The sequence below is a fragment of the Fistularia commersonii genome, chromosome 6 (genome assembly GCF_037954325.1).
Source record: "Fistularia commersonii isolate RoL2024-O1a breed Wild chromosome 6, RoL_Fcom_v1.0, whole genome shotgun sequence".
NCBI classification, from domain to species: domain Eukaryota; kingdom Metazoa; phylum Chordata; class Actinopteri; order Syngnathiformes; family Fistulariidae; genus Fistularia; species Fistularia commersonii.
Genome location: NC_141289.1, coordinates 12,010,286 through 12,023,150, shown reverse-complemented (window position 1 = coordinate 12,023,150; position 12,865 = coordinate 12,010,286). Strand labels below are relative to the sequence as shown.

At 42.9% G+C, this 12,865-nt stretch overlaps 2 protein-coding genes across 3 annotated transcripts in view; both read right to left on the bottom strand.

Annotated features, from left to right (window-relative positions):
• appa (amyloid beta (A4) precursor protein a) overlaps positions 1-2,588 on the bottom strand; it is a 36,073-nt gene extending 33,485 nt beyond the window's left edge. Inside the window, exon 1 of one of the 2 annotated variants that reach the window (XM_086148108.1) lies at positions 2,372-2,588. In XM_086148108.1, the coding sequence (XP_086004234.1) occupies positions 2,372-2,428 (57 nt within the window). In that variant the 5' untranslated portion in view covers positions 2,429-2,588. The remainder of the gene's footprint in view (positions 1-2,371) is intronic. The other variant, XM_086148107.1, reaches the window with a different exon arrangement.
• A 930-nt stretch (positions 2,589-3,518) lies between these two features.
• Positions 3,519-10,903, bottom strand: cyyr1 (cysteine/tyrosine-rich 1). Its single transcript, XM_086147481.1, has 4 exons — positions 10,582-10,903; positions 8,132-8,231; positions 6,389-6,549; positions 3,519-4,471 (listed from the first exon to the last, which is right to left on the bottom strand). The coding sequence occupies exons 1-4, from the start codon at positions 10,664-10,666 to the stop codon at positions 4,338-4,340; spliced, it is 480 nt and encodes a 159-aa protein (XP_086003607.1). The 5' UTR covers positions 10,667-10,903; the 3' UTR covers positions 3,519-4,337.
• Positions 10,904-12,865: the final 1,962 nt, after the last annotated feature.

The following is a 12,865-nucleotide window of genomic DNA, read 5'->3' as shown; positions in this document are numbered from 1 at the left end:
AGTTTAATGTTGGATGTCATTCTCCTTTAAAAGAAGGGAAACTGCAGCATGAGCAGCAGAGAAGGTGCCAGAGAAAAACATTGGCTGTGCCAACAGGCATAATGGCATTAAGGCTCACTAATAAGAGGAGAGGGCTGGTCTGCCCTGGGCTGAAAGACTGCAGTATGCACACAAACAGGCTGCCTGTGCCTTTCCAAGGGTCATTTCCCCAGGATTTTCACATGCACAAAGGCTGGCATCTAACTCCCACGCTCCACACGATTGCAGGCTACATGTACAGGGCGGGCCTGTCAGGAAAAGTATCTCCACAAATCTGTGTTTAGAAGTGTGTGTTTGCATGGCATTCTCATGAAAGCAAACAAGCAGAAGTACAAAGAACTTTTAAGTGCATTATCTAGAACTCCTCTTTTCAATTTCATTACTTCTACCCCTGAGATTCACAGGACTCACAGGGTAAAAATAAGATAGGCTTGATTTAAATGTAAGCAAAGGATTATGAACAAAGCTGTTGCTTTGCTTGATGAGCAGCCAAACCATTCAGTCCAAGTGAACCGATTATATGCTAGAGACAGGGCAGGGGAGTTAGAGAACTTGAATGTTGACCAGAGATGAGCCAAATAAAAGGAAGCTAAGTGACAGCAATTGTTGTGCACAACCGTTCAATCATGAGTCACATCATTTAGCGTCGGCGTTTATTGCTACAGGCAGCCGCTGCTGCTGGTCTCATCTGAAACAATGTGGTTACATGAATGAGTGATTGCGCTCAAAAGGACACACTGCTAAAGAAAAAAAAAAAAACAAACAGTCACATCAGATGCATAACCTCATCCCTCCAGTGAACACATGACAAAGGGGAAGTTCTAGATTAAAAAAACTCCAGGTTTAGAAATGATGTTTAACTTCTGCAGGGATTTCTTCAGGGGGCATGTTTGTGGATCAGTAAAGGAGGAAGTTCAGTTTCAGGGACTTTTAAAGGAAAGGACACGTCTTGAAAGGCCGACGGCTCATGAGAATAGAGTCTCTGAAACGGAATCAGTGTGAACAGTTAAAATACATTTTGTGGTTGAATAAATTGCATGCTAGGGTTGATGTCTCTTTTATTGCAGTGCGCACTGACAAAGCAACATTCCTGGCAGTGGCAGCTGTACAAAAAAAATGGATGGAGCAGCGGTTCCTGTGAAGCTGGCTCCATTCTGGAGGACCGATGGAAATAGATGTGCGGTGGGGTCACACGAAAACTCCCCAGACTGGCGGGGACAAAAGGAAAATAGACCCAGCCGCAACGCTCACGGTCCGATCTCCTCTTAGCTTCCCCGTTTTCTTGATTCCCTGCGTAAGTGCTGCAGTGCACCGCCGCCATCTTACTTCTCCGTTGGAGACGGACGGAACATTATTGTCGGTATTAAAAAAAAAAGAGGGGATCGTCTGTCGGCTTTCGCGTGTTCCTTACACCGCGGACTTTTTCGGCATCAAACGTTCAACCCGGGCGAACAAAACCGCCGCATTTACTCACTTTCATCTCCCCAAACACGCCCACTCCCTTAAAATGAGCCCTTGGGATACGGAAAAGGAACAATACGCTCACCTTAAGTGACTGCTTTTAACGACAAAGAATAAGGACATACGGCTACTACGTCGACGTTTTTAAGAAATATGATTACAGCGCCTATTTCTTTTTATTAAACTTGTCCTCTTAAGATGACGAGTGGAATTAGGACACTTAATATTTAACCTATTAGGAGGAAAGCAAAAACGAACTATCGTTCTTGTTAGTCCCAAAACAATGGTTAGCAAAGATGTAAAAAGGAGACGTAGCCTGGGGACTGAATCGCTGATCATTGGGGCGCTGGGATTTAAATTGCAATTGGTTTTATGTGTATTCTAGAGCGAATGCTTTAGGGATATAAAACACAAAAGAAACAAAACCATCATCACCCGCCCTCCTCTCCCGGATCCCGTGTTTTACAATACGCTTCATTGTGTTATACTTATCTCCGAAATGGAAAAATCGAGTTTTCCCAATGATGTCAAATTGGAGAGATTAGAGTGCCACTTCCGGTTAGACCCTTCACCGTAAGCGCATAAGCCATGTATTAGAGTTGTGGTTGATTACATTCGCGGGTTATAATAAATGTGATCCAAAGACAAGAGGGGAGCTCCGGTAACGTCCAAATTACACATTTTCTAAATATCAGGGGTAACTTTCAGCAGAAAACTCAACAGTTCTCCTCGGCCGCAAAGCTCAACGAACAGCGGGTCGGTTCCCTTCCGGTCGCTAACGGGAGCTAGTTTGATCCTAACAGACCGCGGCAATATGGTGGAATATACAACAGTCCTCGCCCCGGATTTATTTATATCCCTATTTTCTTACCTCAACAGCCAAAGCCCCCGCCGCAACCAGCAGCAGTAAAGCGACTCGCTCTCCCATGGTGTTTCGCTGACGCAACGCTCTCACAACCCGCCGAACAGTTTGGCGTCGAGGGGTCGGCTGGGGGAAAAACTACGTGCTCTCCGCTCCGACAACTCCCGCTGTCTGACGAGAAGCTCCGGCGAAGGCGCACAGCTGCTCTGCGCCGGGTCACCTGACCGCGGCGGGTGTTCGCGCACGCGTGTTTGCGCGCCGAGAGGTGAGACTAAAGTAAACAGGAGGACCGACACACCTTTCGTGCACACTCAGGTGATGCGAATTTGTTTAAGAGCAAGGAGGTAAGTGTCTTATGGCTTGTTATCATCGGAACCCGAAAACCTGATGTGTTCCGAAGGCGCAAGATATATATTGTACTTTGTATTTATCAATGCTCTTATAACGTCATCTTCAAATAATAAAATTGGTACATCCTGAATTCACGTGGAAACGAATCATCTGAGTTTCCAATCTATTGAAAACTGTATTGGAGACATCTTAAATGTTTTTAATTTTAATTTCATACGCATCTCACCACTGAAAGAGAGACACTATCCAAGATAGTGAAGAAAAATAAAATGTTACAATGCTGTGTGAAACTCCCTTGTCAAATAGGAGCCGTCACCTTCAGTATCTTTTACTTTGGTCTCTATCAAAACTCAATGTAATTAACAGATAACAAAGATTTTAGACCAACATAATTGACAGATTTCACCTGCTCATCAAATGTGGGGATATCCTGGAACAGCTCACAGAGGCTCTTTTTGAGGATCAAACCATTCATTATCTATACAGCTTATCCTGTATACAGGGAGCCAGAGGGCTACAGCCTATCTCAGCTGTCATTGGGTGATAGGCGGGAGTTCACGGGTCTATCACATCACCTCATAGACATACGGCTGTTTACTCTCTGTCACACGTCTGGGCAATTCAGGGTCTCCCATGAACCTCCTGCATGTTTTTGAACTGTTGGAGGAAAGCCACACAGACATAGAACTTGGAGATTCCACACAGAAAGACCCCCTGTTGGAATCCAACCAAGAACTTTCTTGCTGTGATGTGGAAGAAAAAAACAACAAAAAAAAACACTGTTTTTTTTTAATTTTCCTTTTATTCATCACCCATCTGTCAGCAACGTGAGCACAGTTCACTTTTACATGTATTAACCCATTCATACAATGAATGTCTCACAACTGTGATCCAAAATTTGTCACAATCCACTCCGTTTCAGCCGAACACATGATCCCCCCGCCCCCCAGTTTCCCTTCACCTTTGTTTGAGTAAAGACACACAAAACCGGTCTCCACATCAGTCTTTTTCAAGTATTTGTATCCATAAGACAGGTCCACACCTGAGCTTCCATCACAATCAGCCTGCAACCACATCGCTGATATAAATCAAAATGTGAAAAAATGATTACTTTCCATAAATGCAGAGTCAGGGCTGTGTCCTAGAAAGACTTCTCTCTTCCAGCGAAACATCACTCCCCTACACGCTTAAAAAAAGTGGTCTTCATCTTCATCAAAGCGGCACGGTGCCTTTGAAGCACACAGCCGGCGACAGATAAAGATATTGGTTATTAACTGGGGGAGAAAAAAAAAAAAGGCACAGCTGTGGGCTGTCTGGGACGCCGACAGCTCCCCGAACAGGTTAGCGAGTTCTTCAACGTCTTCCCCCACATCTTGTGAGATCATTCGCCTTTATGTCCTCATGACTTCATGCAGGTGCAGCGGCAACCGTGCCGCATAGAGGCGTTCAAATCCAGGAACGTTGGCTGTCTTTATGTCCCACCGAGGGGCCTCCCCCTCGGACCCCCGAAATCACCGGTCAATACTAACATCCCTGAGGTGGAACAAAAGGATCCGGGTATAGAAACCCAGGCCAGTCTCAGGTTCGCACCGGCTGACCAGAGGATGATCTGCGAAGCTTAGGCTCATTTCCGTGTACAGCCCGGGTAAGGAGGAGGGGGGGAGTAGTTGGCAGGCTGAGGCTGAGATGGCGTGTAAGGTGGCGGGTGCAGGGGGGGAGGGTACATCTCACAGTCGAAGGTGTATGGAGGCGGAGGACCTAAGCGCAAGAGACAAAAAAAGAAAAAAGGTGTATAAGGCCAGGTGGCTCAAAAGTCTTATCTCTCACTCAACAATTGTAAAATCCTCTTGTCTATCATGTGTCTAAATTAACTAACCCCTTCTGAGTCACACCTGCTGTGTGAACAGATTTAATGGGACAGTTCCTCCCTCTGGTGGCTAAGCCTCGACACTGATCGCTAAGCAACGACCAAGAAATTTCTCCACGTTACATGAGGTCACACGAGCTTTGCTGTTTGTTTTGGTCATTTAAATTTATACATAGATTAATTTGATTAAATTTTCAGCCGCCTTGCCAGTAGCAATTTCCTCCCCTGCTTACCCCAATCACACTGTAAACACCACAATACTTCATATTTAGGAAGGAAACAGAGCAATCATTTCTCCGAATAATTTTCTATATGGAAAAAAAAAAGGAGAAATTTTACAGTGAATACAATGATTAAGTGAACAGTTGATTTTTTTTTCTCTCAAAAGTTATTTGCTTGTTACTTTTCCTTCAATCACTTCTGCTTTGGGTTATTTTTATGCATTAAAGTGACAGGTAATAAAAAACACTGTCTGTCAACAAAGTCATTTTATTAATAAAAGAATACGTGACATCACACAACCCCAACATTAAGTAGCATCGGTGTCTCATATTTCAGGTTCAGACGCAGCTGATCATTTCCATCCAGTCGCGGTGCATTCACTTCGGTTTTCTGTCAGCCCGAGTGTCGCGTTTATGAAACCCGATCGTGAGCTGCAGAACTACGAGCACCAGCTCAGTGTTGGATGAAGACGATACACCAAGAAGAATGAAAGGCGATGAATAAATGATGAGCACCTGAGAGAATTGGCTGCATTCTCAGTGTCAGAGGGCGTCACTGAGAGCAGACAATCCAAACAATAATGCCCAACCAATAGAGGGAAAACTTAATCTGAAGGTGGTAAAAACCAGTTAAATTAATATTAGTCGGCATTGGAAAGCAATGAAATTAAAATTGTGTTTCCACTCGTTTAATTCTGCGGGTGATGCTGATAACAATAATATATACATGTTGCATTTTTGGTGTCATGTCATTTATGTGCTGGAGAAAGGTCATGATTTCGTTGAGATTTTGTATTAATCAAGTGGTGCTACAGGATTTTGGAAACAGTTTTGTTTGGTTCTCGTAGACATACGACACAGTTTGCATCTTACATTGTAATCATTTTGAAAATTAGTGACGTGTAATTAAACCAAAAAATTAAAAAAAAATCATTATGGTCATGATTATCTAATTGATGAATCATATTGAATCCTATATGATCAACACTTATCGTCTCCCGAATTTCTCACATTAGAGACATGACACCCCGGTTATGATTCGCTTTTTAGCGCTGCATTAAATCTGCATAATTGTGCAACAGAGAAACAAAAAAACAAAAAAATCGATGGCAGGCATACCACTGACCAATCACAGCAGACGGTTTGTATAATGTTTCTGAAAAGAGGCCACGTTTAACCAAAGATGTTCAGATTTTGAATTTTGAAAGGAAGCGGTTCTTTTTGTTGAGGGATAACGCTCCGGGCTGAGGTGGAGGCAGTGCCAGATCACTCCAGATTTATCCACCCCTCCCCTCTTGTTTTGTTGGTGGTGGAAAGATGAGGTTTCACTGCATATAATGAGTGAGACAGACCACAGAGTCATGTATTCTATAATTACTCCCCCTTTAAAAAAAGTAATGTAGGAACACTTCTCATATTTTGGCCTCTAGAAAAGGTTAAATGTCAAACATGGGCATTATATTTGCCTGTTTCTTAAATTTTACCGAGTTCACTTGTTCAGTTTTGTCAATCTTTTTTGCTACCATTACATCACTTTCCAGTTGAATATGTGTGGATGCGTGTGCGTGTGTGTGTGTGGAGACTCACCAGGGTAGCCCTGGGTTACAGTGTTGATGTAGGAGGAACTGAAAGCGCCAACCCGCGTGCCCCGTCCATTCTTCATGCACATACATACACACAGAAACAGGGCTGCCACAGCACCCATCAGAAACACTACGCCAAAGACAATACCGGAGATGGCGGTGCCCCTGCAACACACACACACACACGCAGATCAACAAAGGCACACACGCACACACTCACACACAAAAAGTATGAGCCAAATGTGAGAGGAAGCTGTCTTAAACAGGCGCTGCACCAATACTTGCCTCCATGGAGATAAACTAGAGCTTCTGATGTTACTCAGCTGGGTAATTCATGTCTGTGTGTGTCATGTTCACTGGCAAAATTAAGGAAATGGTGTGAAAGAAAAAAAAAAAACACTCATTCACAGATTTTACATTTTTGCACACAGCGTTAGTCAGCTATGTTGAGCTCAAATCTTCATCCAAGAGCAGAAGACACTGCTGATAAAAAATATTAAAATGGATAGAAGAGTAAAGTAAATTGAATCAAATCGCCAAATTAGGAGCCATCATCGATTATTTTAAATAGAGAACCAAATCATTGATTTACCAAAAATAATAGAGAATCTTAAATGACAAAATCAGTGATTCCCCTGCTGAGTAAAGTCAAAAGTAAGGTCAAGATACATATATGTATATAGGTTGATTTTTGTGCTATTTCTGGTTTTTATCTATTTTTTCATTTGTTATAGATTCACTACCTTTTTGATAATTTGATTTAGTATGATTAAATAATTAAACCTATTAAATTGGAACTAGTTAAATCCTTAATTTCCACACCAATCTGTGCCTTGAGAATTTTCCACTCAAAATACTGACTTCCCTGAGATCTGATATCTGCAGTCTTTTAAAAACATTTCATCCAGGGCTTTAAGTTTGAGCAGAGAGAAGACCAAGACCATGGCAAAAGTGTGAAGCAGCTGTGCTGAATCAACTCGGGCTGAGGTCAAAGGTGACATCCTCTAAAAAGGTTTCATGTGGCACGTTAAAGACAGCTGGTGCGTCGTCAACTCTGTCTCTCTTTCAATCATCAGGTACCCTCAAACTGGAAAACAGATGTTGTAAAATGCCAAAACTCAAAGAATCTGCAGGTGGTCAAAAGGGATTGGGCAAAATTTTCAGACTATAATTTTCCATTTAGTTCCCCGCGGAACTACAAATTCAGTAACCCTTCTGTAATTTGGAGCAGCATCATTGAGCCACATCTTACCACATAAGTTCAACAGCTTGTTGCTATTGATTGGAAGTCATCAGAAAATGCTTGCATTGCAACATGCATCAATTACTTACAATAATTTATTATGAACTAATAAATAATCAGAAAGACGGAAGCGAATCAGAGATCCTGGCACAGAAAACCCGTCCAAAAAAATGGTTACTTCACACTTGCCGCTTGATCTATCACTGCTTGAAGCTGCTTTATTGCAAAAGGATTGGATTTCATTAGGGTGGTTTTTCAGAGCCAACAAAAGGTGAGATGCGGCCGCGGAGGATGCAGCCTAGTTTTAGTGCCAAAAGGGTGGCATGTCAACAAGATCTCCAAAAGTCATTTCCTACTTCACAAAGCCCTGAACGCACGTGCGCACACGCACATGCACACACACGCACGCACACCTGCTTTATTACTCTCTACATCTAACAAATGTTACTCAATGCACTTCGGTACTTCGGTAGCTTGCATGTTGCGTCCGTGCAGGTAACTCACGAGAGGACGTCCCCAACGTAGGCGTAGTAGGAGCAGCAGAAATGGGGCGAGCCGTCACAGCAGTACTCCAAACAGCCTTCACATTGGGCCTCGCTGCCGCCTGCAACACATACACATGCACACACAAACACATTGATAAGACGGGTGTCGTATCTGTTAAGAGCTGGAGTTTCACCTCATTCAACATTTAATATGATCTACTTGGGCTTTATTTCAATGATTGTTTTTTTTTATCATTTATTTTTTACATTTTTTTAAATTGAGACTCCAGAAAAACGTCAGTGTTTTTGTTCTTTTTTTGAATAATGTTTTCTTCAATTTCTAAATGAAAAGGATAGGGAATTCATGGAGAGCAGGACAGAGTGCTTTAGTCTACACAGGAAAAGTTGTATATGTTGAATACACGCTTTGATGATCATGAGGTTCTGAGGCTACAGAAGAAAAAAAATCTCTGATTTAACAAAACAAAGTATTGAATTGTGTAGTTTCAAATGAAGGAAGCGCCACGAAAGAAAACCATTAAGTGAGGGAGCTGCTCTCATGTGGAAAACTGTAAACTTTCCCTTATTTACACAAAAAATAAAAAAGTATATGATAACCAGAAAGCCCCCCAAGCAACATTTTCGATTTCTATAAAATCAGTTAAAAGTTCAGCAAACAATACAGACGCAGTCGACTCCTTATGACCTGTCAAACGATATCGAAGAAGCTTCTTGGGAGAAATAAATAGAATATTCAAAATAACATTCAGATGCACTTTCTTGTACATAGCAGATATATGCACATCTAGGTTCCTCCTGGCAAGGGGACATTGGAAAAACAATTACATTAATTTTAAATATATCTATTAGGGTATTAGGGCTTTGGTTATTTGTCAGTCTGGAGCGTTTTCACGAGCAGTAAAGCAGAGCTGCGCAATACTTTAGGTTCCTTGGCACGTAAAGTGTGGGAGACGCACATGGCTGTGAGCCACAAAGACAACAACAGTCAATCTGAATATTCTGAGCACGCGAACACAGACGCGGTTGCGCCCAGGTCAAATCTAGTTGAATTGAGGGACTGTCTAGCACAAATAATTCATGATCCAGTGAAACATCTGATGTGCTTTTTCCTGCTAGAGGCAGGACGAGGGAGCTGCATAATGCTTTGGTGTTTGTGATTGATGCCATTCGTTGTCCTTTGCTCCATTCGACCAAAACTTCCATGTCTACCAGATCTGGTCCATTGACAGCGTCGCGTCTCTTATCCCGAAGGCACATGAGCCCGTGTGTGAGGCTTTTCCCCCGACCATCTGAGGCGCCCACTTGTAACGGAGGACAGCACAAAAAAAAAAAAAAACTCTGCATGTGTGTGTGAGTCTTTCTTGAGGATCTGCTCTCTCTCAGCAGTCACTCGGACTGAGTGCGCCCGAAGGCACACATGCACATTCCCAGGCTTTGGTTTACATGCAGGTAGAAGGAGAGGAGGCCTTGAATGCTGCACGATCAGCGACACCAGAAACTTTTAAGTAGTATTAAATTCACCTTGTGAAACATTTGCATGGACTGTTAGTGACTTTCATATCTCTTTACTCCTTGTGCGAGTCTGATTTTGGAGGTTTGTCAGTGATATCCCCACGCCAGTCCCGATCCTAGGGTCAGAACGCGACCCTTCGACCTAAAGGTGACCCCAAAATCATCCGCTTTGGTAGAGGGATGACACAGAACAATTATAATTCTAACAGCTGCAGGGTGATAGTTCATCCTCAAAAGTGCCATTATGAGCACTCAATGTGACAATTTGGGACACTGACACATACTGTCACCTTGCCACGAACAGGCAGTGACACTTAGCATGAAGCAGGTAAGATTTCCATTATATTCCTTTTAATTTGAACCTTTTCTATCAAGCAATTTAGATTAAAATGTAATATAAAGGGGGTAGCATCCTGTGACCTGCATTTCTTTCAGTGCTGGATTCTAAGGTGAAGCTTTAAGGTTCCAACGCGTTTTTTTTTTAATGAGGGCCCACAGGCTCAAGAGCATACTGGCTATTTCACTCAACACCCTGGCCCTGCTTAAATGGGGAGATATTTCCACGTAAATGCTGGAGGTCCTGTCAGCAGACTTCTGGTGCGCTCCTCCTGGGTGGTCCTCCGACTGCTGTCTCTCCACACACTGGGAGACAATGGCACTATGTTCTTCACTCCCCACCCCTTTAACACACACACACACACACACACACACACACACACACACACACGTAAATTCATGTTTGATTTTTTTTTACATTTACCGGGGGGGGGGGGGGGATATATCATTACTATTGTTCTGGTGGCACCTATGTTCCCAAACGCGGGTCTCCTGACGATGGCTTCGCCCTGCGTCGCAGTTATTATTATTATCATTTTCCGCGATTTTAAATGGAAAAACTACTTTTAAAATTAAATAAAATGAAATGAAATGCCTCACCTGAGAATAAACATAGGAGCAGCGAGTTTCTCAACAGCCGGAGTCGAACTGCCCGTGTTCGGCTCCATCTCCGCGGGGTTTCCATGGCGCGTAATCCCGGTGCGCTCCGGACCTTCCCGGCCGGACGCTTCCGTTCTTTCCGGGTCAAAAAAAGCAACAACCAAAAAACAAAACTTCACGAACAAATGCTCCCGTTCCCGGTGCTCACGTTGTCTCATCCAGCATCCCCAGTCATGGATAGTCCCGAAATGACGTCAAAAATCCGCGTGGTTTCTTCTTCTTTACCTTTTTTTTAAAAAAAAAACATTTCCGCTGAGGCGCACCTTCTGCCCGCTCCTCCACGTGTGTGCGTCGTGCGACACCTCGGAGAAAGCAAACCTAAAGCAAAAGGGTTTTATTCCCCTCCCTTCCCCCGCAGGCCCACTACTGACTTTACCAGGAGAGAGAGAAAGAGAGAGAGAGAGAGAGAGAGAAAGAGAGAGAGGGTGGGAGTAAGCCAGCCTTAGTGTGAAAGAGACTCTGGAAGACCTTTTCAAAATAAGGGACTAGTTTTACACATCATACGTTACCTCGCATCAAAGTTCAACAATGATTAAGTAGACAAGTATAAAAGCAAATTCACTTTATTCACATTTCCCCCCCCTTTTTTGCTGCTAACATCTATGTTTCTTGCTGCTATCATCTATTTTTTAACTATATTTATTCTACTGCGTACATACTCGTTTTCAAAATGTTATGCTTTTTTTATTATGTGTGCCTATAGTTGGGGGTTACTACAATGTTTCGTTATGCTTGCATAGGATTCTTGCGCATGTATATGTATGTACATATATTTCTTCACTTGTATATATTGTCTATGATATTTTGTGACTATGTATGAATATATGTATATGTGTTGTCTTATGTGAAATGTACCTCATATGATTAATGTACAGTTTTTAAATTGACGTTGTCACACTGCAGATAACCTTTGTGGATAAATGAAGTATTCTATCTATCTCTCAATCTATAAAAATTCTTGAGTCTTGAGTCTTTGTCGTTCAAATTGGGTCGTGGGAATAATTCGGGAGATAGGAGACATTGGTCGATCACAGGACCGCATACAGAGACGTGATATAATACTTGTACATTTTATGTGTGGGCGCCTTCCTGAACCCAAGGTCACTATATGAAAAGTTAAAAAAAGTACATTTACAGCCACTGGAATCCAGATTACATAGAAACGGAACATTTCAAAAGATGGCTTTTTGAGCTTTGACTCGGAGCAGAGCGACCATACTACAGGCGGGCAGAGGGAACAATGAGTGAGTGGCAGGTGACGACCAGAGAGCAGTGGTGTGTAAAGGTTTGATGATGCCCAGGGCAAATCTTGATTGTATGCCCCAAAGACTCAAGCATGAGGCCTAAAATACTTAAAAGTGTTATGCGCAATGTCGTCCCCACCCCTCTTTGTACGCCACTACCTGTGAGAGTGGAAGGGTGGGATGATATGAAGCAGGCCTGATAAGTATGGAAGGGCCAGGCTATGGGTGCATTTATTGGCGAGGAGCAATAATTTAAAGTTAATCCTTGATTCCATGGGCACCCAGTGGAGGAGGCAGTTGAGGCACAGGGGCAATGTGTTCTCTGTGGGGATGGGGGGTCAGAATTAGGATCCAAGTTGCACATTTCTTTAGGGGCAGGAGTCTGTGGAGGGATTTGTTGGGGGAGACAGAGAAGAATGGGAGTGCCATAATTTAAGTGACAAGGCTATGGAGGAGAGTAGTTGTGGCATGTGTAGTAAGGAAGGGGTGGAGTCTATTGAGATTGCAATGATAAACATAGGAGGTCTTGACAATATTCTGATTATGGGACTGGAAAAATCAGTTCCAGTCCAGGGAAGGATTGAGGAGTTGTTCTTTGTGAGGGAGAAACCATGGAATTTGTGAATGGTGGTGGGTTTGTCCCATGAGAACAACAAAGGGGGAAGAGTGAAATCAGGTTTGGTGGAGATGTAGAGCTGGGAGTCATCTGCATAAAGACAAAAGCTGGAGTTATGGTGATAGAATAAGTAGCCAAGAGGGAGTAGGTACATGTTAAATAGAACCATTCACTCTCTCATTCATTCTTATGGATATATTTGAGTTTTCATTAAACCTAGTGGATGGTTTGATCTACAGGAGGGAGACAACCGAAGCAGAAAGAACCCAGTCAGAATTAAACCAGTGGTTGGCGTTCAAATTACTGTAATGACTGAGAGTTCGGCAATGATAGCATTCAAGTGATAAGTATAAGAATAAAAAGT

Bases quoted from the DNA above. Each gene is read 5' to 3' on its own strand.
- cyyr1 (XM_086147481.1), bottom strand. From the start codon at position 10,666: ATGGAAACCCCGCGGAGATGGAGCCGAACACGGGCAGTTCGACTCCGG. The intron at 6,550-8,131 runs GTGAGTTACCTG...TGTGTGTTGCAG, and splicing joins TACGTTGGGGACGTCCTCTC to GGGCACCGCCATCTCCGGTA. The intron at 4,472-6,388 runs GTGAGTCTCCAC...TCTTGCGCTTAG, and splicing joins TGTAACCCAGGGCTACCCTG to GTCCTCCGCCTCCATACACC.